Source organism: Mixia osmundae (genome assembly GCF_000708205.1).
Source record: "Mixia osmundae IAM 14324 unplaced genomic scaffold scaffold_8, whole genome shotgun sequence".
NCBI classification, from domain to species: domain Eukaryota; kingdom Fungi; phylum Basidiomycota; class Mixiomycetes; order Mixiales; family Mixiaceae; genus Mixia; species Mixia osmundae.
In genome coordinates, this window is record NW_014575556.1 from 535,517 (window position 1) to 558,916 (window position 23,400).

At 56.3% G+C, this 23,400-nt stretch overlaps 14 protein-coding genes across 14 annotated transcripts; 6 read left to right on the forward strand and 8 right to left on the reverse strand.

Annotated features, from left to right (window-relative positions):
• Nucleotides 1-359: 359 nt before the first annotated feature.
• L969DRAFT_95919 (uncharacterized protein) lies at nucleotides 360-2,040 on the forward strand (the record flags this gene model as incomplete). The annotated part of the gene is made up of 7 exons (XM_014711167.1): nucleotides 360-774; nucleotides 821-921; nucleotides 978-1,107; nucleotides 1,155-1,304; nucleotides 1,352-1,497; nucleotides 1,547-1,748; nucleotides 1,799-2,040. The coding sequence occupies 7 exons, from the start codon at nucleotides 360-362 to the stop codon at nucleotides 2,038-2,040; spliced, it is 1,386 nt and encodes a 461-aa protein (XP_014566653.1).
• Nucleotides 2,039-5,841, reverse strand: L969DRAFT_567229 (uncharacterized protein). The gene is made up of 3 exons (XM_014711168.1): nucleotides 4,499-5,841; nucleotides 2,387-4,445; nucleotides 2,039-2,328 (listed from the first exon to the last, which is right to left on the reverse strand). Exons 1-3 carry the CDS (start codon nucleotides 5,518-5,520, stop codon nucleotides 2,218-2,220), a joined length of 3,192 nt encoding a protein of 1,063 aa, XP_014566654.1. The 5' UTR covers nucleotides 5,521-5,841; the 3' UTR covers nucleotides 2,039-2,217.
• Nucleotides 5,842-6,335: 494 nt separating this feature from the next.
• On the forward strand, nucleotides 6,336-8,131 carry L969DRAFT_95921 (uncharacterized protein; the record flags this gene model as incomplete). Its single annotated transcript, XM_014711169.1, has 4 exons — nucleotides 6,336-6,421; nucleotides 6,485-6,807; nucleotides 6,921-6,982; nucleotides 7,031-8,131. 4 exons carry the CDS (start codon nucleotides 6,336-6,338, stop codon nucleotides 8,129-8,131), a joined length of 1,572 nt encoding a protein of 523 aa, XP_014566655.1.
• Nucleotides 8,132-8,259: 128 nt separating this feature from the next.
• Nucleotides 8,260-8,760, reverse strand: L969DRAFT_95922 (uncharacterized protein; the record flags this gene model as incomplete). The annotated part of the gene is made up of 1 exon (XM_014711170.1): nucleotides 8,260-8,760. One exon carries the CDS (start codon nucleotides 8,758-8,760, stop codon nucleotides 8,260-8,262), a length of 501 nt encoding a protein of 166 aa, XP_014566656.1.
• A 19-nt stretch (nucleotides 8,761-8,779) lies between these two features.
• On the forward strand, nucleotides 8,780-10,656 carry L969DRAFT_89337 (uncharacterized protein). The gene is made up of 7 exons (XM_014711171.1): nucleotides 8,780-8,899; nucleotides 8,949-9,002; nucleotides 9,055-9,180; nucleotides 9,236-9,478; nucleotides 9,533-9,733; nucleotides 9,795-9,876; nucleotides 9,926-10,656. Exons 1-7 carry the CDS (start codon nucleotides 8,872-8,874, stop codon nucleotides 10,380-10,382), a joined length of 1,191 nt encoding a protein of 396 aa, XP_014566657.1. The 5' UTR covers nucleotides 8,780-8,871; the 3' UTR covers nucleotides 10,383-10,656.
• On the reverse strand, nucleotides 10,489-11,446 carry L969DRAFT_25305 (uncharacterized protein; the record flags this gene model as incomplete). Its single annotated transcript, XM_014710934.1, has 2 exons — nucleotides 10,716-11,446; nucleotides 10,489-10,656 (listed from the first exon to the last, which is right to left on the reverse strand). Exons 1-2 carry the CDS (start codon nucleotides 11,427-11,429, stop codon nucleotides 10,489-10,491), a joined length of 882 nt encoding a protein of 293 aa, XP_014566420.1. The 5' UTR covers nucleotides 11,430-11,446.
• Nucleotides 11,447-11,548: 102 nt separating this feature from the next.
• On the forward strand, nucleotides 11,549-13,183 carry L969DRAFT_77377 (polysaccharide lyase family 3 protein; the record flags this gene model as incomplete). Its single annotated transcript, XM_014711172.1, has 5 exons — nucleotides 11,549-12,014; nucleotides 12,068-12,358; nucleotides 12,406-12,511; nucleotides 12,562-12,680; nucleotides 12,740-13,183. Exons 1-5 carry the CDS (start codon nucleotides 11,808-11,810, stop codon nucleotides 13,181-13,183), a joined length of 1,167 nt encoding a protein of 388 aa, XP_014566658.1. The 5' UTR covers nucleotides 11,549-11,807.
• L969DRAFT_64913 (uncharacterized protein) lies at nucleotides 12,768-15,280 on the reverse strand. The gene is made up of 4 exons (XM_014711173.1): nucleotides 15,226-15,280; nucleotides 14,631-15,178; nucleotides 14,313-14,576; nucleotides 12,768-14,262 (listed from the first exon to the last, which is right to left on the reverse strand). Exons 1-4 carry the CDS (start codon nucleotides 15,245-15,247, stop codon nucleotides 13,255-13,257), a joined length of 1,842 nt encoding a protein of 613 aa, XP_014566659.1. The 5' UTR covers nucleotides 15,248-15,280; the 3' UTR covers nucleotides 12,768-13,254.
• Nucleotides 15,281-15,356: 76 nt separating this feature from the next.
• On the forward strand, nucleotides 15,357-15,998 carry L969DRAFT_89339 (uncharacterized protein). Its single transcript, XM_014711174.1, has 4 exons — nucleotides 15,357-15,454; nucleotides 15,513-15,542; nucleotides 15,598-15,641; nucleotides 15,700-15,998. Exons 1-4 carry the CDS (start codon nucleotides 15,422-15,424, stop codon nucleotides 15,824-15,826), a joined length of 234 nt encoding a protein of 77 aa, XP_014566660.1. The 5' UTR covers nucleotides 15,357-15,421; the 3' UTR covers nucleotides 15,827-15,998.
• Nucleotides 15,999-16,021: 23 nt separating this feature from the next.
• L969DRAFT_18874 (uncharacterized protein) lies at nucleotides 16,022-16,329 on the reverse strand (the record flags this gene model as incomplete). The annotated part of the gene is made up of 3 exons (XM_014710916.1): nucleotides 16,022-16,061; nucleotides 16,112-16,191; nucleotides 16,249-16,329. The coding sequence occupies 3 exons, from the start codon at nucleotides 16,327-16,329 to the stop codon at nucleotides 16,022-16,024; spliced, it is 201 nt and encodes a 66-aa protein (XP_014566402.1).
• Nucleotides 16,330-16,891: 562 nt separating this feature from the next.
• Nucleotides 16,892-17,917, forward strand: L969DRAFT_64917 (uncharacterized protein). The gene is made up of 5 exons (XM_014711175.1): nucleotides 16,892-17,112; nucleotides 17,177-17,285; nucleotides 17,358-17,521; nucleotides 17,576-17,733; nucleotides 17,786-17,917. The coding sequence occupies exons 1-5, from the start codon at nucleotides 16,974-16,976 to the stop codon at nucleotides 17,828-17,830; spliced, it is 615 nt and encodes a 204-aa protein (XP_014566661.1). The 5' UTR covers nucleotides 16,892-16,973; the 3' UTR covers nucleotides 17,831-17,917.
• L969DRAFT_568236 (uncharacterized protein) lies at nucleotides 17,683-19,232 on the reverse strand. The gene is made up of 8 exons (XM_014711176.1): nucleotides 18,961-19,232; nucleotides 18,791-18,908; nucleotides 18,639-18,739; nucleotides 18,379-18,577; nucleotides 18,176-18,323; nucleotides 17,947-18,122; nucleotides 17,838-17,890; nucleotides 17,683-17,770 (listed from the first exon to the last, which is right to left on the reverse strand). The coding sequence occupies exons 1-7, from the start codon at nucleotides 19,167-19,169 to the stop codon at nucleotides 17,888-17,890; spliced, it is 954 nt and encodes a 317-aa protein (XP_014566662.1). The 5' UTR covers nucleotides 19,170-19,232; the 3' UTR covers nucleotides 17,683-17,770; nucleotides 17,838-17,887.
• Nucleotides 19,233-19,536: 304 nt separating this feature from the next.
• On the reverse strand, nucleotides 19,537-20,753 carry L969DRAFT_51592 (polysaccharide lyase family 3 protein; the record flags this gene model as incomplete). Its single annotated transcript, XM_014711177.1, has 2 exons — nucleotides 19,537-20,469; nucleotides 20,532-20,753. 2 exons carry the CDS (start codon nucleotides 20,751-20,753, stop codon nucleotides 19,537-19,539), a joined length of 1,155 nt encoding a protein of 384 aa, XP_014566663.1.
• Nucleotides 20,754-21,072: 319 nt separating this feature from the next.
• L969DRAFT_95931 (uncharacterized protein) lies at nucleotides 21,073-23,272 on the reverse strand (the record flags this gene model as incomplete). The annotated part of the gene is made up of 2 exons (XM_014711178.1): nucleotides 21,073-21,863; nucleotides 21,910-23,272. The coding sequence occupies 2 exons, from the start codon at nucleotides 23,270-23,272 to the stop codon at nucleotides 21,073-21,075; spliced, it is 2,154 nt and encodes a 717-aa protein (XP_014566664.1).
• Between the last annotated feature and the right edge of the window lie 128 nt (nucleotides 23,273-23,400).

Consider the following 23,400-nt stretch of genomic DNA (forward strand, 5'->3'; position numbering starts at 1 on the left):
CGATCTCCGCAGTCGGTGAAGTCGCCGCTGGCCTCGGCTTGGCTGCCTGCCAATCAATTGGGGGCGCGATCTTCGCCACTGGCAAATCGATTTCTTTCAGCGCCGGTACCGCCAAGCAACCCTTGCACGTAGTCAACAAAGGCGCAGACGTAGGCAAGTGGGCTCCTGAGCTGTCGTCTTGACTATGGGCTAATGCTGAGCCTCGCTCAAAGCTAAAGGCAAGAATCAAGCTACTACGCTCCCTCTGCACTCCTTCATCAGAGTGAGATAACCGGTCTAGCAAGCGTGCGTCGCTTTCTCATCGTCTTGTTGGTCTGCAAGCTCACGTTCGCAGTAGCCTAGCATCTCCAGTTGCTAGGATGGCCGCCATTGCCGATGCAACACTCAGGCAGCGTGGACCTGGCCTCAAGCCTGAAGCGCAGCTCTCACGTACTGCTTCCACCGTCTCCGTGACCTCAGACTCTGGCGCCTCGACAGGTTCGAGCGACAGCGTCGACTTTATCCCGCCCACCTTCACCATCAAGGAGCTGCTGGGCTGTATACCCAAGCATTGTTTCGAGCGCTCAGCACTCAGATCGGGTTCCTACATCGCCGCTGATCTCGCCCTCATCGCCATGTGGGTCTTTGCCGCGTCCCACATCGACGCGCACTTCAGCAAGCAAGGATCGGTCCTCGATGGCGTTCTTGGCCAGTTTGTCGGCTACGCGCTTTGGGCCGGCTACACGTTCGGCGCTGGTCTCAATGCTGTCGGACTATGGGTCATTGCCCACGAGTGTATGTCTGCTTGCTAGTACAAAAGCCTCTCTGACAATGACTGCAGGCGGACATCAAGCATTCTCGCCATCAAAGACGATCAACAATGCTGTCGGATGGGTTCTCCACTCTGCTCTCCTCGTGCCTTACCACTCGTGGCGCATCAGCGTATGTCACACGTCTCTTGTCAGTCCGTATCTGATGCTAATGCGCACGTGTCACAGCACGCAAAGCACCACGCTGCTACGGGACACATGACGCGAGACCAAGTCTTTGTGCCCAAGACACGTTCTCAGCGCAAGATTGCCCCTGCCTCAGAAGGCGAGCTCAAGGCACAGTCAGAATTCTTCGAAGGTATAGCACATGCCACGACTCAATGACCTCAACTGATTAGCTTGCAGGCAACGAGTCTGCTTTTGAGAAACTAGATGACTTGCTCGAGGATGCACCTATCTGGACACTTCTCAACCTGATCGTTCAGCAACTCTTCGGCTGGCCTGCTTATCTCATCGTCAATGCTTCCGGCCAGAAGCTCGGCAGATGGACCAATCGTGCGTCTCTGCTGCGCTCGTCAGGGGCTGTATTGAGAGATCTGCAGACTTTGACCCCAACTCGCCCATCTTCACTGCTCGCCACACCAAGCAGATCATCGCGTCTGACATCGGTATCGGTCTCACCGTGGCTGCGCTGACTACGTGGGCACACTACGCCAGCTGGACTGACGTGGTGCGGTACTACCTCATCGTCAGTATTCGCTTCTTACGTTATTTCCCCGTACTGACCGAATTTGCAGCCTTATCTGTGGGTCAACCATTGGCTTGTACTCATCACGTACTTGCAACATACCGACCCGACGCTGCCTCACTACCGCGAAGGCGCTTTCAACTTTCAGCGAGGCGCACTTTGCACGATGGATCGCAACGTCTTCGGTCTCGCTTTCCACGGTATCGCAGAGACCCACATCTGCCACCATCTCTGCTCTGCCATTCCTCACTGTATGTCTTGGTCCTGTGCGAGCAATGTACAATCTGATCCTCTCTTGCAGACAATGCGTGGGAGGCGACAGAGGCTTTGAAGCAGAAGCTCGGCCCGTACTACAACAAGTCTGACGAGTTCTTCCTTACATCCCTCTGGAATTCATACAGTCAGTGCCGCTTCGTCGAGGACGAAGGCGACATTGTATTCTATAAGAACAAAAATGGCAAGTCGATTCGCAAGGTCGCTCGTAGCGATTCGAGCGATAGCGGCACCGACTTGGCCGAGCCCGCTCAAGACGATATCATCTGAGCGCTCATAGACGCCTCGTGGGATCGTGGTAGATGGACGACCATTGCATGCGCATAGAGCAGCGCTATATCCAATGCATGTGTTGGCATGACAATCAGGCGCGCATCACTTCTCTTCACAAAGCGTTTTCAGCTGCGAGACTTCTACGCATGCAAGTGCATTAGTTTGTGCAGGTACCTAGATAGATGGATGGCCGGAGACTCGCGTGCCGACGTTGAGACGGTGGACCCGATTCTTGAGATGCACTTCGAAGTTGGCGAGCGATTCTCCTGGCCCTGGCACGTAGAGCTGTGCATGATACACCAGTGTCAGCGCATACCTACGAAAGAGCAAGGTTGTCGCTGACCTTGCCGGGACAGTCGAGACACTTGAGACGCCATTCTCGAGGTGCAAGCGGATCGGGAGGCTTCGGCCTCGGTATGATGTCGAACCGATCGTCCGGTTTTGCAGCCCGCAATTCTGCAGCTGCAGCGAGCATCCATACCGGGGGAGCGTCTTCGGTGATGAGCGATGGCATGGGCTTCTCTATCTGCGCTGGCTTGATATGTAGCGCAGTCTTGGGACTCGCTGATCTTGATGAGCCAACAGACGACGAACTGGGCGCATACGGCTGCAGATGAGGTGAGTGATCGGGCTTGTGGCTGGCAGCCTGCTTGCTCTGAGCCTTCTTCGCACCTTCCTCGTCGGTATCGAGAACAGAGCTTCCACGCGAAGAGCTCGCTGTCGATGCTGGCACGGAAGGCATCCCATTGACAGCGCGGGAGCTCGCTGTCGGCGTGATTTCTGGCTCTTCGACAGGCAAAGGCGTCAGCGGCTCGCTCACTTCTCGCTTGGGCTCGCGCTTGGGTACGATCGTAGGCGGCGCCGCGTTGCGAGCAGGCGGCTTCTCTTGCTGATACGGCATTGGCGTGGGTAAAGTCGGCACCGCTGTTTTGGCTTGCTTGGCTCTGAGTCTGTCCAATTCCGGCTTGGACAGCAAGCTCAGGTGGTAATCAGACGAGGTACTGTAGTCTGTCTCGCGATGTCGCCTGAAGCGGTTGTAGTGCTTGCCGCATGCGCCACAGAGCGATATCTGACCATCTGGACCTTTGCGTCGCCCCAGAGCAGCACCATCGGGGGCACCACAGTTGCCACAGTGCCACACACCATCGATGATGTGAGGATGTAGGTTGCTTGTCAGAGTGGGCGCCTTGACTTTCTTCTTCGCTGCAATTGCGCCCAGCTCCGTCTGACGTGATGGACGAGGCGAAGCGCCATTGGACATATTCGGCGGGGGTGACAGTGTATCTCGCAAGGCTTCCGAGTCTCTGGCGCCACGCTTCCGTCTGCGTAACTTCGAAGGACGCAGATCGTCCAGATCCGGATAAGCGTCACTGATGATCGATGCCTCGCGCGTGGGGTCGATGCCAGCTCGCCGCGCACGCCGCGTCGCTCTTGCACTGATCTCGCCATTATTGGCTACAGGCGGCCGAGCGATTGCAGACGCATGATAGACGTAGGTTTCGAGTTCGGCATCGTAGTCTGACCTGGCCATCGTCGCGCCTGGCGCGGGCAAGAGCGTACGGGCTGTTTTGAGTGGATCTCGGTCTGGCAAGCTGACGACATTGCGGCGACCCCGCGTTTGACGGCGATTGCGCCTGATTTCCTTCTCTCGCTCCTTTTCGTTGCGATCAAGCTCGTCGGGCAGAAGCTGGTCGAGCCTAGGAGTGAACTCGGAAGGATCATGTCGATACGGCTCAGTGACAGGCGCAAGGAAGGCGTAACGTAGCTCGTCGTGTGTCACTTGACTACCTGGCCTATGATCGATCAGGCCGAGCGATTTGACAAAGGCGTCGATCTGCTCGCGAATGCTATGCGCTATGGCCGTCTTGTAGTCGCCAGCGAGTCCAAGATCGGCAGCATAGAGCTCTGCAAAGTCTTCCGGTACGTTTTTCGGGTCGCTGATGTCCCATTCGAACTGATCCAAAAGCTGGATACAGTCCTGTGTGATATCAAGCTTGACGAGGATGCGTAACTCTTCATCGGCACAGACCGGCACGACAATGTCCGCGAGATTTTGCGTTTCGCCAACATGTTTGCTTTGAGCTGCTTGCCACCACTTCCATTCCTCGGCGTCGAGTCCCTGATCGGCTTCGTGGTCGCCATAGACATTGCCTTCGTAGCTGACGCGCCTACTATCTTCTAGTTGCTCATTGATGGCAGAAGCGATCTGCTGAGCAAAGAGGGAAGGCGGCAACTTCATGTCCTCGCATAGCGTGTTGGCAAATAGCTCTGGTGTGATGAGCGGGTCGCGCAAATTCCACGTAAATGTGTCCCGCAGCTTGAGACCTTGCACTTCGATATCAAGCCTGATGGGGCAAAGCAGCTCGTCTTCATCGGCAATATGCCGCAACTGTGCTTTGGTGCTGTAGCATGCTATCAGCTCGATGCCACGACGAATTCCTCGGAGCATGCGCACAATTTGAATTCGCCTCTCGGTCCACGCTTGCCTGCTTGTCTTTCTCGGCGCCGATCGGCAGGCCACTTGATACGCAGCTTGCGCTCTCGACTGATCTGGGCAGGATCCCCCAGCCAGTCATCTGAGCGAGCCCATATCTCCGATATCTCAGCAAATTGACGCTTCATCGCATTCTGATCGCGCGCCAGGACATGTGTGTACTGAAGATCCCTCGCTATCCACTCTGGCAATTTGCCCTTCTGGACGTCATTGAATTGTGCTAGCTTCTCGCCTCGCTTCATGGGCGTGCGATGAGTCAAGAAGGGCGCCTCAGGCAAGCCTTGGCGGGCTGGCCTGGCAGGCGCGTCAGGAAGAGCGGATGTAGATGCGATGGGTAAGTGTTGTTGCTGTTCTTCTTGGCGTGATATCGGTGGTGGTATGGCAGCGGCAGCATATGCTCCTTGTGTTTGAGGTATCTGGACATGCAGAGCTGGCGGCGGTTGCCGCACCTGCTGAGGCGCGCCTGCAGGCGGAACGGGCGCTTGTTGTGAGTACGGGGCGGCAGGTGAGCTCGATGACGCAACAGGCACCGGACCAGCATTGTGGAGCATCTGCTGTTGCGCCATGCGCTGACGCTGATAGGCTTGCATGGCGTCAAAATTAGGCCCGCCGTCAGCTTGAGCGCGAAAGCTTTGCTGCTGCTGTTGCTGCTGCTGCTGCTGCATCAGCATCATCTGCTGTTGCTGATGCTGTTGCTCGGTCGTCATGTTCTGCCTGAGCTGAGCTTGGCGTGCCATAGCGAGCAAGTGCTGAGTGTGCGCTTGCTCGGGTGACATGGCCGCAGTCGCGTCGCTCATGGCTCGTTGTTGTTGCTGCTGCTGCTGCTGCATTGCATAGTGCCTCGCTGCGTCTGTGAGACCACTCGGCTGCAGCTGCAGACTGGCAAGCGGTGGAGCTGGCAGATTGGGGTTCGAGAAATAGCGTTGAGCGAGCGCATCCGTGCCCAAGACAGGCGACGGGGCAGGCGGCCGGGCGCTCGTCATGCTCGCTGTGACTGCTCTACCGCACGACTGACCAGTGCATGCTCCTCCAAAACTGTAGAAGAGACGTACATTAGCTCCATGTCAGACCGTGAGACAGGCAGAGCGAGTCGTTGCCGGGGAGTGAGGTAAAGGCAGAGAGAGGGGCGAGGAATAGCCGAATAGTGAAACATCGATAGCGTCGGGCCGCGGCGATTGTCTGGTGAAGCTGATCGCTCTTCAAAGAGTGACGAGCCAAACGTCGAGCCATCATCGGCCTCGGCTGACGTCAAGAGGGGTGTTTGGTCGGACTAGCGCGTGAAGCGAGGCCACATGACAAGCACTGCGGCTTCTCCTCCTTCTCCTTCTTCTTCCTTTCTTCTCTTCTTCGAGAAAGCAGACACGGAGTCCGGGGCAGCATCGGAACGAACGAGCACAGAGCGCTTTGTCCCGGTCGAGGATATGCGTGGCTGTCTCCGAGGCAAGTGCTTTCTCTCCTGGAGGAGAAGCAAGAGAGAGAAGGAGAAGGAAAGAAGATCGAAGAGAAGGAGAAGATAAGAAGCACCGAGACCGACCTGAGTCACGGATCTTCCCTTTCAACAAACCGCCTCCGCCCGCTTTGGTTCTTCGCAGCTGTGCCTCGCCTCTCGACTCGACAATTCTCGGTCAAAACTCGGTTTTAATTAGGCCACACGCGCGCTGTCCGCGCCCCGGTGAATGCAAAATGGCCGATCTGATTCTCGAGCGGATGACGAATGAGCACGAGCGTCCGCCGAAGTTTGTTTGTTGCCGGGCTAGCTGTCCTCTTGGCTGCTGCGATTGCATTCTCCCGGAGAGAGATGGCGGGCAAGCAAGCTCTGAATGTATACGGACAGCAGCTAGCGAAATGCTCTGTCGATCCCAAGCTTACTACTGGATTTTACCGGCACGTCCGCCCTTATCTCTTTTCCTCGGCCCACACTGCTTACCTCTTCTCGTGATGCAACAGTGACGGCTTCTGTAACACCGGTCCGGAAGATCGAGGCAAGCATACCGTTGCTGCCATCGTCTCGGATGAGTGGCTCCAATTCAGCAAGAAGAGAGGCAACGATCTCACTCAGGCCTTTCCTCCTATGTTCCCCGGACTCAAGGACGGCTGCCGGTGGTGTCTCTGCCAGGATCGGTTCAAGGAAGCGCTAGATGCCTTTCGCGATCAGACAGATGGATCTCTCTCCGAACGAGTCGTTCCCAAAGTCGTCCTTGCTGCCACACACAAGAAAGCGCTAGAGACGATCTCGCTGCCCGATCTGGAGATGTATGCTATCGACAAGCGTCAGTGACGACCCTGCATGCGCTCCTGACGCGCTCTGTTGTCGCGAATCAATAATGCACAGCGGTTTGAAGGACGTTGACGCGCCGACGGTCACTCTCGCTTCTCGCCTCAGTCGTCCGCTCACTGCGACTGTCCGTCTCGCCCATGGAGGTCGTCCGATCACCGCACCAACTCGTATGCCCTTGCCTTTCAAGTGTCGTGCATACTGACGAGGCATGGCAGGGACATGTCTTGACGAGATCACAGATCGGTGTGCTCCTCGTGGGCATGGTCGGCCTACTGCTCACCCTCGGTCTTGTCATGTCCTGCTTGCGAGCCAGAGCTGCTTCCAGACTCAAGGACCTCGAAGCTTCGAGCGGTCATGCTCTCTCGCGCACAAAGACTTGCGGTCTAGACGGCCCTGACAGGATGACTTTCCGGCAACGACTTGGTTTCGGCAGACCTGTACAGGCGCAGGAGACGTACCATGACGATCTCAAAGCATGGACAGAAGCGACCAAGCTACCCCGATCGCTTTCTCGTGCTACTCAGCTCCAAGCTAGCTTTGTCCAACTCGATCGACACATGCAAGAGCGAGCAAGACAGAAATCAGATGACGAATTGCTCGATATGGCGTCGGATGTCGATTCACCTCGTTTCGCTCCTGGCTTTGCACCCACACGAGCGTCTCAGGGCGAGTCAATGCTCGATCTCGGATCGCCACCTCCCTATCCCTTTCACTTTACTGCCGTCACCCGTCACGCGTCAATGCAAGATCTGTCGCAGCATCAGACAAAGTCAAGTCGAATGCACAAGAGTCGCTCGGAAGGATCACTACAGCATCCTGCTCGTCAGTCTCAATTGTTCATTACTGCTTCTGGCGGAAGAAAGTACTCGCAGTCTTCACAGCTCCATCGCGGTACTCGTACCCTGCGTCAGTCTCTGGCCGGTGAGCCTCACAGTGGCAAAAAGGTCCAATCGCAGGTCCACTACGCCGGCGGTGCACCCCTTCGACGTACACAATCTGTCACTCGTGGCTTGTCAAGTCAGTCTGATCCGTCAGAGCTTACGAACGAGCTTGCAACGTCGATCAAGGCCTCGAAGAGCATGGCAGATCTCTCGCTCGGTCACCCCCGTCCTGTCGCTTCGCATCGCCGCGTCAGTGGACATCATGTGCCCGCGGAGCCTGCGAACATCCGCAAAAGTCGTTCTTGTCAATCGCTTCGCATGCCGCCTCGTTCACAGAGTGCAGGCTCGCACGCGCGTCTGTCCGCTTCTGTCAGTCCGACCCATCTTCACTCAACTCAGGCTAGCTTTCTCACACCTACTATCGAAGAGGACTAGGGCTGCAACGGGAATCTTGTCCATGTATGTCAATGAAACCAGATTAGGCTTGTCATAGTCGCATCGAGTACATATCGCTCAAAGCTAGACAACATACACGTACGGTCTAATACAGACCGGTATACAGATCAAGAGATGACCTTGACACAGCTGAGTGTCTCGCAGAAGGAGCAAGAGCCCGTCGGATTCTGCCTGAAGTAGACTGTGAAATTTCTCTGAGTGCCGTCTTGATGCATAAGATAGTATCGTTTCCCGATCTGCAAGTAAGCGTGCAGCTGACACTCTATCGCTTCCTCTCCCGCTAGTATCCCTCCTTGCCCTACGGGTGCAATGGCCAGATGACCCAACTCGCATTGACCTTGACCGGTCTCTTCATCCCAAGACTCAGACAGCGCGAGCCAGCCTCGAAAAGCGCCGAGTGACAGACTGTGCGCAAGCGTCTCGCCCGGTTTGGCAAAAGTGTAAAAGTAGAGCCAGGCAGTCCATCTGGCCCAGAACTGTCTGATGACGCTCGGATCGGCTCTTGTCTGCCTGGGTAAGCCCATGACTTCGCGGATCTCGGCAGTCTGGTTCGCATCGCCTTCGTCGCTGTCCTCTGACGAGTACGATCTCCGCCTCGTGCTGACCATATCGCGGGGCAGGTCGAGGCGTGGGCTTGCAAGGGAAGAGCACGCTTCGAGAGCAAGTCAACGCCAGTCGCGTATCGCGTCAAGAGCGAGAGCAGGCCAGTCCAGTCCACCATGCAGACACTCACCGTCTTGCCAGACTGTCAGTCTCTTCCCCTGGCCAGTATCTCTCAGCTGAGTCGTACACACAGATCTGCGCACTGCGGCTTGGACTCGGCTCGTGCGGCTACCTCATCCGAGTACAGGCGCGCCCAGTCTGCTCTGTCCGTCGCAGAGGCCTCTTACATGGCTGCGCAGGCGGACCTGCTCTTTTCCTGCTCTACAAGACCGCAGCCGGAGATGGCATACTCGAGCTGCAAGCCATCAAGCCAGACGAGCACGAGAAACGAAGTTGGTTCGTCGGCAAAGAGACCGTTTGCTCAGGTCAGACGACGCAGACCAGTGGGTTTTGGAGCTCACGAGCATTCGGACCTGACAGATGGTCGACTGCTTCTCTTTACGCCTATCGACGCGGTTTATCTGCTCGTGCGCGTGCTCGAGGCGGCTCAATCGACCAACAAGAGCTTCTTGCCCCTTGGCGACATCTTTGGAAGTGCAGCAGATCACCTCGGCTTCACTGGCAAAGAGGCTGAAGACTTTGTACTACAATCGAGTGATATAGCTGCACTCGAGCATCTCACTTGCGTCCAGGGCGCACTCGAGAAGCTATGCGACGCACGAGGTAGCTATAAATCGTGTGGATCACTGAAAGCTCAAGACTCAGCCGGCTGCGCAGATCTCGGAGGCGAATTGAAGGCGTATCGTTTATCAGAGAGGCGCTTGTGCGATTACTTGGCCGCGCGCGTCGAGATGATTGCCAGGTCGCCAGCTTTCGCGACATGTGGCGCTCTCGTCAGCGGCCTGAGCAAGGCAGGCATTCACACGAGTGAAGACTGTCTCGGCGGCCCAACTGACATCAGCGATATTGTCAAGCAACGTATGTCCCGACCGTGTCTGCTCGCATTAGCATCAGAGCTGACGACACCCTGCGCTGGTAGAGGCCAGAGAGCAAATCGCCATTCAACTATTGAGTCAGTATCTCTCGCCTGAGCACCAGACCCTGCTTCGTGACCGCTACAAGTGAGTCTTGTCTCTAGCGCCAATATCTCAGCGCTGATCAGAGCGACAGACACGAAGAGCTAGCTCAGCATCTCGAGCGGGATTCGATCACAGCAGAGCTCCTCACGCATATGCCAGGTCTGCGCAAACCGCTCGCGCACGAGAATTCGAATCCATCAGAGGGCTTGCCGGACGGACCCGCTTTTCACAAAACGTCTTCTGGTGCAGGCCTGGCTGCAGCGAAAAAGAAAGCCAAACCTCTGGTGTCGTCTGGTGTGGCTCGGCTCGCCAAAGTCAACACAAGTAGAGTGCACAAGCTCAGCAGTTTCTTCACGAAGAAAGGTACGCCGCCATCGGCCGGTGCGACGCCAGAGAGCGAATCGCAGAACCCGCTCGATGAAGTCAGAGATGGATCGCAAAGGAGTGCATCGCAAGACAGTGCGACGAAAGATGCACCCGGCTCATCGGCGAACGAGCCCACATCTTCCGTACCTATGACCGCGCCTAGCGCGGGTGCAGCTGCATGATTGAGACCTATGCATTCAGTGTGACATATACAAGTCATGATAACCCCGGAAAGACGAAAAGACAAGCAGAGGGCAATGATATACTGGCCGATATGTTGAGTCCGCATCAAGCGGGTGTATCGTTCTCGCGGTCGGATCTGTAGACGCGGAGCCTGACTTTGTCGATACAGATCTCGAAGCCATCGCCAGTTGCGACGGAGGGTGATGCCATGGCTTCGTAGGACGGCTTGAGGTTGACCGGGTCCAGTCGTGTCCAACCATATCTGTGCTGAACCTGCGGGTGCATCGACGTCCATCAGTCAAAGTCCGCACAGATGAAAAGGACGAGCAGACTTCGGGTTTCTTGTGTGGCGCAATGACGACAAGATAATCCGCTAGACGTGCGAGCTCCGAGCAGACCGACCAGAGCTGGCTGCTCGAGGTGATCAGGTGGAGTGCGAACGAGCAGAAGATGATGTCGAATCGTTTGTGCGAATTGGGCTGATAGAGCGATGAATTGGCATCCGATAGTGGCTCGCTCTCGAGTATGCCACTTGCGATCTCCATGAAACTGTGCTCCATACACTTCATGCCCGTCCTGGCTTCATAGGCTTTAGTGGTGTAGGGATCCGTCGCGGCGATACTGAGTTTTGCCCGCGGATAGTGCTGGAACATGGCCACGCCGGAGCCTGAGAAACGTGTCTTCTGCCAGTCCTTGAGTGCTAGCGTGACCTCGCCTGATCCGGCTGCCAGGTCGAGTATGCTGATCGAGTGTTTGGCTTGTGATGCCACTTGAGAATAATATCTGTCCATGAAGGCGCTGATGACCTTCCTGATACCTTCAGTATGATGTGCCGTGTTCTTGTACTTGCCGCCCGACTGCCTGTAGTACTCCTCGGGCCCGATGGTCTCGTAAATCTCCCTCATACTCGCCGCCGGCTCACTCGATTCGTCCTCTTCTCTATCGACCGCAGTGGATTCACTCAGCCGAGATTCGCCAGAGATCGAGCGTGCAGATGATCCGGAAGCCTTGGGAGACCGATAGGCATAGTCTATGGTGAGCGACATGTCGAAGGGATTGCTACGCCTGCCGGAATTACGTCGCTCTCCGTGGAGCTCGTCCCCGTCAATTTATATTTTTAGCTGTGCCTGGGCTCCGTCGCCTCTCCGCACTCTGAATCGTCCTGCGCCCGGCTCCTTGCTCTTCGTCCGCGTTCGGATCCAGCCCGCTCGACCGTGTCTATGTCTCCATTCAGCGATTGCATACCGCTTCTGCTCTCTCGTCGGATGGTGGCTCCGCCCGAGCTGCCAAGCCTGGATCCTGGCAACGGCCCTGACGCCGAGACGAGCTGACGTTTCATCCCTACATGACCTGGCGTCCCTTGTGTTCGTCCTGTCCGCCCGCCGTTCAGCGCTTTGTCCACCGACCTATCTCATTAAACCGTCATGAAGTATCTCCCGCTGCTCTCGCTTGCTGGCCTCGCGACTGCGCGTCATCACGCCCATCATCGCCGTTCGCCTCAGCGATCTGGCATGTTGCCCAGCGGTCTCAACGGCAACAAACTCGCAGCTTTGCCCAGTTCTTGCATGCGACCACCCGTCGTCGGCTCGACGATCATCGTACCCGAAATGCAGCCCATCGTGGTCAAGTCAGTACGTGTCCGGTTTGTCGCTCTCCGGCTTCGATTGACATCTTGTTTGGCAAGGGCGAGGTCTTTGATGGCAAGAATCAAATGTACCAGTATGCCAACTCGGCCTGCAACATCAACGTTGAGGTCAAGGGCCTCAATGCTGCACCTTTCGTCATCCAGCCCGGCGGTACACTCATGAACGTCCACTTGGGTCTCAGTCAAGAGCAGATCCACTGTATGGGTAGCTGCAACATCACAAACGTGCATGCACATCAGCTGTGTGACGAGACCGTCTCCCTGCAAGGCGATGGCACGTCCTACATCACCTCATCAAGCTTCAGCCACGGCGCCAACAAAGGCATTCAGGTGAGCACTGTCGCCTACGTTGAGCGCGTCACTCACAACTGTCGCAGGTCGATGGCGATCAGACCGTCTACGTCAACAACGTGTGCTTTGATGATCTCAACATTGGCATTGCAACCTGCGGCAACTGCCGCAAAGAGAACGCAGTGACAAAAGGTCCGCTTCGCTTCGAACATCATGCGCCGGGGCTCACGACTTTGATTTAGGACGACATTTCGTCCTGAAGAATATCATCGCCAACGATGTTCATCAGGTCTCGACTTGCAACGAGAACTATCACGATACGGTCACGATCACTGGTCTGACCGGAAACTACCGTTCTTCAGTCAGTCAGACCACCTCAACAAGGATGGCCTTGCTGAGCGGGAGTCTTGCGATTGACAGTGCGATAGCTTCATTGGTAACTCCGTCGGCGCGCAACCCAAGAAGATCGGAATCGATATGGCCTCATCATGCTGCCTCATCAGCAATCTCAATTCGCAACACAGCCGCGGACCGAGCACGCCCTTTGCTGGACATCTAGGAGGAGGACAGCAGCCTGTCACGCCAGACGACAGTCCCAGCACGATTACACCCGTGACTAACACTCCGCCAACTCAAACAGCCAGCCCTGCGACCAAGATCCCGCCGACGCAGTCAGGCAAGCAATCCGGCACTACACCTCCAAAGCAGCCCTCAGCACCGGCCGGCAAGACGCCGCCGACCCGATCAGGCAAACCTGGCGGTGGCTCACCACCGACACAACCCATTGCGCCTACTGGTACCACGCCTACAACTCAGGCGGGCAAGCAGCAGCCTAGCCAAGGCGATGGTGACAACTGCGACTAGTCTGTATTCATCTTTCATACCGCGAGCTGGTCTCGTAGCAATAATGCATCTACGCTCGTTGATCGTACGCCCTACAGATCGACAGCAAGCAAAGCGCTGTGCTGCGTGCCGCTAGCCGCCCTGAGTACTTTCCGTGTCGTGAGCGCCTTGTTGCTGATCTTGGTAGGGGTAGCGTAGCGCTCCTGAGGTGCACCAGGCTCGTCGTCTGGCTCGCCCAGACCAAGCTGACCTTCTCCGTTCAGTCCGAAGCCGTACAGAGCACCGCTGTCTGCGACCGCGAGTGCTTGCCGTGCTCCTGCTGCGATCTGCACAAAGCGCTCCTCGCCAGGAAAGGTGATAGCGGTCGGGTAAGGCACGCACTTGTTGGGCACAGACACTGTCATCTTTGCCGTCATCGTAAGGTTGAACTTTTCGACTTCTGTGAGCGCCGAGCCGCTCGCTTCGAGCGAAGCGATTCGCTCTTCTTCCTTTTGTCCTGCAGCTTCCTGTGCTGCCTTTGCGTCTATTTGTCGTTGATTGGCATTGATCATCGCCTCGTGTGCGTCGGAAAGACCGCATTGACCATCGTCGCATCGACCACAAGCAAAGACGCGACCATCATCGAGTAAGAAAAGACTGTGATGCTCTCCGCCACTCATTGCGACCACTTTGGCACCATTCAGATTGTCCGGTAGCAGTGCTTCGATGACCGTCGGCTTGCCGATCGAGTCTTCCAGACCTCCGTCCTTGTCACTCAGACCGAGCTGCTGAAAGGTGTTGAGGCCCCATCCGTACACCTTGCCGGACTCGTCGAGCGCAAAGCTATGGAAGCTGCCGGCACCGACTGCGATGATGTTCTTGAGCCCAATCCCTTCCGCTCGAAGGCCATTGGTCGTCCGTCGTGCCATGATCTTGCGACCGAGCTGAGCTTGCTGACCTACGCCCCAGGAGGCTACTGTGCCATCTTGTAGCAGAGCAACGACGTGGTTATCGCCCGCTGCTACGCTGACGCATGGACTGGGCATCGCAATCGTGACGGGTGAGAATTGGCGAGTAGGATGCCCTTCTACGCCATCGAAACCGGTCGAGCCGTCTTCAGCCTGCCATGAGCGTATGAGTATGCTGTCAAATACAGGCAAGACATGCGTACGCGAAAGCTACCCCATGCTTTCAGCTCGCCTTGATCGCTGACGGCCAGACTGATCGAGTCGCCCGCGGCGACAGAGACTGCCTTGAAGCCAGCATCGCTCAAGCCGGTCACCACCATGGGCACAAACTCGTTCTCTGCCGTAGCATCCTGGTCCACCCGCGGCCCGCTCTCGCCTTCCTCTGTCTGCTCATCCGGCAATCTGTCGCGATAGACTGCTGTTATGCGTCCTAGTGCTGCATTGTCATTGGCGCCCCATGACCAGACCTGTTGGTTGTCCTGGCGTCAGCAGAGACATACTGCCGAAGCGCGGAGACCGACCTTTCCCTCTGAATCCGTGGCGATGGTATGGAAGCCGCCGACGGCGATATCTGCCAGACCAGATGGACCCAGCTTGCCCTCTGTGGCTAGCTTCTCAAAAAGGGCATGTAGTCTCGGTCGCCAGACTTGTGTAGCGTTGTCCGCCGTGCCCAGACCGAGCTGACCACTGTCGCCTGCGCCACAGACAAGGGCAGCATAGCGTGTCTGAGTAGCAGAGGGTCGTGCTGAAGCTTCAAAGCTGAACGCTGGCGATAGCTCTGCAGGAGCTTGGTGAGGGATCGCATTGACGACTCGAGCAGCACGACGTTTGTTGCCCGTGACGGACGAGACGGCGGAAGCGCTCCTCTTTAAGCTTGATTGTGAGTTACCGGGTAATTGGAGATGTTTATTGAGTGCGCCATTCGTTTGATGTGATGCAACAGGAGCTGACGGCACATCTGCAGCTGTTGAGGATCGCTGCAGGGGATTGCCACGCTGGCTTTGTCTGAGCGATGTCGAAGTGAGGTTCTCAGACAAGCTGTCGACTTCTTTTGTGACCACAGAATTCGCTGCGCGCTCGTGTCAGAGTGTAAGAATCAGACACAGTGTGGCGCACTCTTTTTGGGTCTGGGAGGCATGCTTGCTGCCCAGTCCAATGATGATTCGTCGCGGTGCTGTTGCGCTGGATTCATCTGACGCGCAAATCTCTGTTGCGCGTCCGAGCGCTGAGCAGACGCGACTCGCGGCGTCGTCGACGTTCGGTCGCACCGCCTTGGTCGACCAGAGGACGAGGCAAAGACCTTCGTATCAGTATGGACTCATTTACGAGCAGTCTATCAGCGCTGGTACGCTCCAGATCGTTCGGCATGCCCTGCAAGCTGACCCGACTCTGTTGGCGAACAGCCTCGCAGCGTCAGTGGCGAACAGAACCAGGTCAATCGACTTTGTAGTCTCCTGCATGCTGCACGAACTGATCTGAGCTGTGTAGATGGTCGCATCAGCGCATACAATGGCAGTGCAAGTCGACGAGAAGTAGGCGCCACTTGCTTCAAGCACAGTGGCGACGGTATTGATTGCTGCACGTCGGCAGACGACATCGTATCGATTCCGCTCAAGCAGAACTCGACAAGCTCAACTCAGCCATTGCTGCGACGGAGCAACGGCGCCAAGAGCTCGAGCGTCAGCTGGTCTCCAATCAGACCGGTCAAGCATCATGACCACACCATCGCCTTATGCGTCAGACATGTTCGCGCATCTACCCCCCCTTTGAGTCACCCTTCATCATCATCATTGTGCCAACGCCACCAGATCTGCTGCTTTCGTCATGACCGTTCATCATCCCATCAGGAGTTGTATGCAACATTAATGTAGCTTTTGCTCGACGACAACAACAATGGTTTCTTGCAGTGAGATCATGCCATCTTGTCCAGCGGACGGTTGAACCCTCCTCGTCTGTCATCGCTGCGTCACGAGGGCGCACAAGCTGCAAGGGAGGGGCTGACCTGTTCATGTACTGACGGTAGACTCGCTCTTTCTTGACGTCTGCCGTGCCAATGTCATTATTACCCGCTACATGATGACCCTGCGCGACTGCTTGTGTGAGTATACTAGAAAAGTTCTCGAGCCAGCGGGTACGCACCTTTGTTGTGCCGAAGCCGCCGAATCCCATGAGTGCAGCCATTGCAGCTGCATCATCATCGTCATCATCTTGCGCCTCCATCTGCTCGTCCTCCTCCTGAGCCACATGACCCTTGTTTGCATGACGTGCAGGCTCAGGTGTAGCAGACTCGGCCGGCTTCGAGCCCGGGGTGAGTTCTATCCGAACGGCGCGGTGTGGCTCATCTTTTGCTCTCTCGCGCGCAGGGACGGGTGAGCGAGCTCGCGGAGGCGGCGGGGAGCGTCTGTGCGATCCAGCGGGCGATCTCCGACCCTCTTCAACTCTCCTGCGTCTTTCCCTTGCAGGAGGACTGCGACTCTTGCGCGTGACGGGACTCCTGCTGCGTCGTCGAGCAGGAGGACTCCGACTTCTTCGAGGGACCGGACTCCGACTGCGGTGTCTCGACCGTCTGCTGTCTCTCTCTTGAGCGGGCGGGGAGCGTCTGTCATCTCTCTGCCGCCTCGAACGATCGTCATCGTGTCGAGAGCGATCATTGTCGTAGCGTGAATCTGATCGCGGCCTCTCCCTGCCGTGTGAAGGCGGCAGGGGAGCTCTGCGCTCTCTGTCATCGTGAGACCGTCTATCGCGCTGTCGGTCGCTCATAGCTCGACGGAGTAGGCCGCTTCGTCGATTGGCTTTGACTCGGGTCGCGACACACTTCGGCGGCAAGCCGGTAAGCCGGACGAGCGAGAGGACGAGGGCGGGAGATGGCGACGCTGCATGTGTGTCCACAGCTGGACAGCACGTCTGGCTACAAGGACAGGCAGTCCATATTGAGCTATGAGGATCAGCAAGCCAAGCTGGCCAGCTCCACGACGCTCTACGTGGGCAACATGTCTTTCTTCAGTCCGTCGTTTCCCCTTGCGCCTCAACTTGACGCACTGAGCTGAGCCCATGCGGACTCGGACAGCTACGGAAGAACAGATCTACGAGCTCTTCTCGCGAACGGGCAGCATCAAGCGGATCATCATGGGCCTGGACAGGATGAACAAGACTCCCTGTGGCTTCTGCTTTGTCGAGTCCGTCCTTTCCTCGCTCCTTAGCACACACACACTCTCTCTTGTGTGTCCTGACGAATGAGGTATGGGCAGGTACTATACCAATCAAGATGCACGAGCGGCAATGAGGTACATCTCGGGTACCAAACTGGACGACAGAGTCATCCGAGCCGATCTCGACCCCGGTTTCATTGCCGGACGCCAGTACGGTCGTGGCAGGGCAGGCGGTCAAGTGAGGGACGAGTACAGGGAAGACTGTAAGTCATCGAGCTCATGTTGACAACGATCCTTGCTCAGCCAGCGAGGACCAGTCGATGCTGGGCGAGGCGGATGGGGACACCTGAAAGCGCAACAGCAACGCGAAGCTGAAGAAGCAGAGCGGGAGAGACAGCAAGGTGCGCTCTACAGGAACGATCACGATATGCAGGGCATGCGAGATGTGCCCATGGGCGAGCAGACGGCCGAAGAAGTGAGTGTCTCCTCTGATCCCATGCGCAGATTCTTGTCTGACGAACGAGCAGAATATGCGTTTCAGAAGGGAGATAGACGAAGAAGAAGAAGCATAAGACTTGCAAGTCTATGCATCGCGCTGGCCTGTACAACGCCTTTTGTCTGTTGTCTCATCACTGCACACTCTTATCAGACTCGTTTCTTCGAAAGAGCAAATCTGAAAAAGGCTCACAAAGATAAAGTGGAACGGGTAGCCTGGGTTCTTGATCCTGAAGATACCCATGAGAGCCCCAAAGACGACCAGGAAGATGCCCAGCCAGACATAGACGCCCAGTCTCTGCCTCAGCGGGTCTTGCACTTTGGGCAAGGTCACCCCGATCGTATACGCCGAGAATGCGAGCAAGCCATCTGCAAGCTCGTCAGATCAAGCAGTGTGCAGCCACAGCTTCGCGTGAACTCACAGAGGCCCATGACGATCTGGGTCTCGACAGCGTACTGGCTCGAGAATCCTCCCTGGACGTATTCGATCTTGCCCGGCTGACCTCCTGCCCACAAGGGGTGCCTGATCTGGTTCCACATGTGTCCAGAAGTAAAGAGTAAAATCGACGCCTGCTCTCCCTGCGCATGAGTGCCCGACCTGGACGCACGGAAAAGCAAGACTGACGATCGTCGTGGCAGACCAGAGCGCTTTTGAACTGAGGATGAGCTTGACGTGTGGCCAGAAAGAGAAGGACAAGCCGATGACGCCGACGAAGATGACGACGAGACTGCCGATCTTGTTATAGTCTGGCGGCCTCCTAAAGGGTATATGGACGCCAAGTCGCGCGTTGAGGAAAGCAGCAAAGGGTTCAGCTGTCGGTCCGCTGCAGTGGCGAACAAGCTCGTCAGCCGCATAGACAACCTGTCAGATCAAGCACGACTTGCTTTCTGTTGAATTCGTACGTGTCTGGCTTGGCGAGCGGCTTTGCCTCTGGTCCCTCGGTGGGATAGTATAGCAATCCGTTCGGTGCAGTCGATAATTGCAGCTGTCGCCTTGCATTGAGCTCCTAGTCTACTGGATCAGAGCATGAAGGCACCCTTCTGAAGATCTCTTGGCCATCTTCAAAGTCGAGCACGCCGAAGAAATGGGGATGGACGGCCGACCTGACGCCTTGGAACGATCGTGCAACGAGTCGATGTTCGCCGTCAAAGATCCTGCCGGGCGATCAGCGCAACCTCACCCAGAGCAGCCCAGATGAAGACATACTGGCAAGGCTTGCAGGAGAACTGGGGGCCTAGGGCAGTGATGATGACGCTGGCAGAATAGTTGCGAGGTGAAGCCACGAGCTCGTCATAGCTTGCTGATGTCAGCTTGACGACGCCCCCATTGGCTCGTGCTAGGCTCTCAAATTTGGCGACCTTGTCAGCTCTTGCTGTCGCTATCGCTGCTGCCAGAGTGAGCCATAGCAGACGCATGACTCGGGCCGACGAGACAGTGCAGCAGGACAATCGCGACGGCCTGCAGCAGCGCGACTTGCCAAACGTCAAACTGCTTGGCTTCGAGCCTGCTAGACATTGTCTTGCCCGCGATCCCACGGCTCACAGCTCATCAATCATCGACAACATCAACATCGTCAGCTGGTGTACCCCTCCTGACCATTCTATCTCGCGTGCAGCGCGTTGCTCACTTCCTCATCAATGGCCACCCTCTCGGATTGACGATCTGTCTGTCAGGCATCCATCATGCTGCATCCTTCTTGCTTCCCACAACAAGAAGACGATTGCACATGAGCTTCATCATCAGACCAGCTGACCGACCTGCTTTGCCCCCTTCTCAGATCGATCATGCTCGGCCATGATGATGGTGATGATGGTGTCTGAAGTTTCGGTGGTGCTCAACTTCCCAGATCAGCTTCTTGCGTCGCTCTTCCTTCTCTTTGCGCAGCTGGTTGGCCTTCAGGCTGACTCCCGGTCCGGTCTTCAAGGGCGGTTCGCCTGATCCGGTATGCTGTGCGGGCGGGTTAGGTGCTTTACCCTTTGAGTTGCCACTCGACGGTGCTGGTGCTTGAACAGGTGCCTTTGAAGCCGAGTTCCAGCCGCCGTTGCGATTGTTCGGTCCAGCTCCGCCACCGCCGTTAGTCTGACCTGCTGCTGGTCGGATCGAAGACAGGGGTTGCAGAGCGGCCACAGCCTTGCAGCAGCCCGTCTGCTCGTTCACAGTCGCCTTGAAGGGTTCCGCCTGGTTGTCATTGCCATGGAAAGTATCGCAGACAGATCGTGCATCGCCAGCAAGCTTCGAGATTGAAAAGCTGTCGCCATAGTTGGTATTGCATGCAGAGATCTGGCGCACGCCGTGGCTTTCGATGTTGTCCATCGTCATCGTACGAGGACCTTGGACGACACAGTTTCCGCAAGAGGCCGCACCGATATCGATGTTGCTGAGGCACGAGTTGCTAAGCGACACGATCACGCCGCTGCCATCGAGCTGGAGAGCCTTATTGGGACCATTGCTGAAAGTGCAACCGCTCACGACGACCTTGCCAGGGCGCAAAACTGCGATGGCTTCGTCGCATACCGACATCCAGTGAACGTCGGTGATTGTAGCACTGCCGAGCAAGTGCACACTTTCTTGACTACGCCATAAGAAAGCTCTCGTCAAGCTAGCGCCATCCTCAAGAACGAACGGTGCCTGGTAGTCGCCCTTGACTTCGCGATTGACGTCGCAATGTTCGTCGCCGTACTTGTAGATCTTGTAGCCACCGTCGAACGTCTGACCCTGCAACAAAGGCGACGATCCTTCTTTCAGCACAATGAGCAAGCGCAGAGGGCCTGACGTACAGCAGCGACGATGATGGGCTTGTCCACCGGAATGATGACGACCTCAACAGACGGCGTAGGTCGCGAGGAGCACAGCGTGGACGTATCCACGGTAGAAGCATCGTCCATCGTACCATCAGGATCCGAATTGGTCTTGTCCTGACGTCTCTGGATGGTCATCTCGCCCTTGACCAGCAAGGGCGCCACAGCGCACACAAAGGCTATCAGTACAGACCCTTTCATCGCTGTCTTTGTGGCTGGAAGGAAAAGCGTTGCGCAGTTTTCTCGAGGTCTTATCTCGTAGTTACATCGCCTTGCGATCGCAATTTACAGTGTGACAAGGCGACGCAGCCTCGGCAACGCTTTTTTCGTCGCGCTCGTCGACGACCATTGGAGCCGTTGCGTTTTCAACGTTTCTACATCTACATCGCGATCAAGACCTTGCCGGTCATGGTCCGGCTGCTCGCGGCATTATGTTCATCACTCGCGTTGACATCGAGCCTGTAAGCTGCAGCTGCTCGGAAGTATCTGCAGAGGTGTTCTTACAACGACGTTGACAATTCTATCCTTTGCTGAAAGCGAGTACGATCTGCTTGAAGAAATGCACCGAGTCAGACTTGATGACCGAGGCAGCGTGCGCAATGAGCGCAGGCATAGGCTGAGTCGCGCACGAAAAGGCGATCGAACCCTCTGTGTGCAAGATGCCCAGTGCTCGCCAGTGGAGCCATATAGCCAGACAGATTGCGAGATGCCAGAACTGGTGGCTGTGACCAACGCAATCGAAAGCACCTTTCTTTCCTATACTTTCTGGCCAATTTTGCGCATACAGGACCAGCCCAGCGACGTAGGCTGCAACTGACCACAGAGCCGGAATGAAAAAGGTGATCGTCTCGACGAGTCCGTACATCCAAGCCATGTGAGCTTGAGGAGCAACGGCAGAGGCGCACATGCTGAGGAAGAAAGCGATCCGCCAGCCTTTGTTCTCGCGCTTGTTGAACCATTCTTTCCATGGCAAGTACATGCCCAGCAGTCCCACTGCGCCAATAAAGTAGATATAGGGCATCGCAATCTCTTCGTTGCATCGTAGGCCGTACCATGTGAGCGAGATGACAGAGGCAGCGATGAGGGCGGAGATGCCGATATAGTCTAGACAGGCTGTGCCGATGAAGACACGACGGGATGCGCAGCCTGCGAAGAGATGCCAGATAGCTGACAAAACGAGACACTTGATGGCTGCGACGAGAAAGAGCGCATTGACGAATCTATCCATGGGCGAGTAGGGCAAGTCGGTCTCGATGGGCGCAAGACTGCTGAAGTTGGCCAGCAAGTATGCCACGAATACCGAGCCGACCACTGCTTGACCATCAGTACAAAGCTTGCACGTGTGAGCCGAACATACCGTGCGTGTGAATATTGAGAGTCTCGTTGTGCCAGCCAAAGAAGCTTGCAAAAAGAGCACGCCAGCGTTCCATGGGTATAAAGCGATAGCCAGAGATGATAAAGGCATTGTTTCGCCACTCCTGAGGTAATTCGTCATAGACAAGTAGTCTCGTCTTGCCCAGTTCTAGAGCTCTAGCGTATAGCTCGTCCTCTGCACGATCATAATCATGTAAATAGTGTCTGGCCGTCTTTGCCGTCTTGAGCGCATCGGAGAGCGGATTGTGTGGTATATGTATAGTATCAATGTCCGGCAATTTCGATATAGCTCGAGCCAATCGGTCAGATTCTGCTCGAAAGTAGGCTTGCACTGTCGAGATGGAAGGCACGCGGGATTGACCAGGCGTGAGCGGAACACTGGGCCACTGCCATTCCGCCCTGTTGCGCACATCGACTGCATCGCGCAGTCGCTCGAGATGAGCGGTGAGTGAGGTGACCATTGTCGCACGGGAAGCCGAGGCAGATGCGCCGAGTGCTTCGAGGCTTGTGACGAGTTCTTCTAGCTTTGCACGGGCTGCTGGACCTGCAAGCGTGATACTCCCCGGTGTGGCGGGTATGCTGGTCGCAGACAGTAGCTCAGACTTCATGGATGCGAGGTAGGCAGATAATTGATCCATGAGTGCGTCTAAGCTCCTTGGCGCGGGCATATTGGTGTGCAGACTGGATGATGAAGGCGGAGCACTTGCCGTACTATTTGCTCGCTCTTCTCGCCTGCGTCGCCGACGCCGTAGCGTCGAAGGCTGTACTGCGCCCTCTGTAGGATCGATGATGACGTTGGCTCTGATCGGATCTGAGTGGCCATTGGTCTCGTTGTCCGTCTCGTCGCTCTCGCCTTCCCCATCAGACTCATGCGACCACTCGTTCTCGCTGCCCGAAAACTCCTCCCTGACCGTCTTGAGCGTCTCCTCTGCCTGATTGACATGACCGAGCAGTAAAGCGCGTAGGCCGGAAAAGTCGAGATAGTCCAACGCGAGCGGCAAGGCTGCTTGTATCCGCCTTGGAAACGACGTAGCAGAGTGAACGTACATCGAGCTCGACCGTGGACGCTGTCCTAGATTGCTGGGTCCCGTAGACGTCGAACTGCTCGTCTCTGAGCTTGCATCGTCGGCAATGACCGAGCTGGTCGCGTGGCTCTTTGTCCGACGATCGCTCGTGAGGTAGGGTGACAAGCTGGACGTAGATTGAGACTGAGGGAAGTACGAGCCTGGTGCAGAGACAGGCGGGAGCACATTGAAAGCAGGTGGGATGTTGCTCTCATCTGGCTCCTGATTCGCTTGTCGCTCCTTGCCCTTGCTCGATGTACGAGCAGATCCGTTGGATGTCATCCTCTTGCACTCTCTGCTACCTCATGATTGGCGAACAGCGTCGCTGCTTGAGGTGACGATCAATTGGAACAGCGTGACGTCGGTCGGGTCGGCAGTCGACTGGCCACGCGCCTACCCAGCAGACTGAA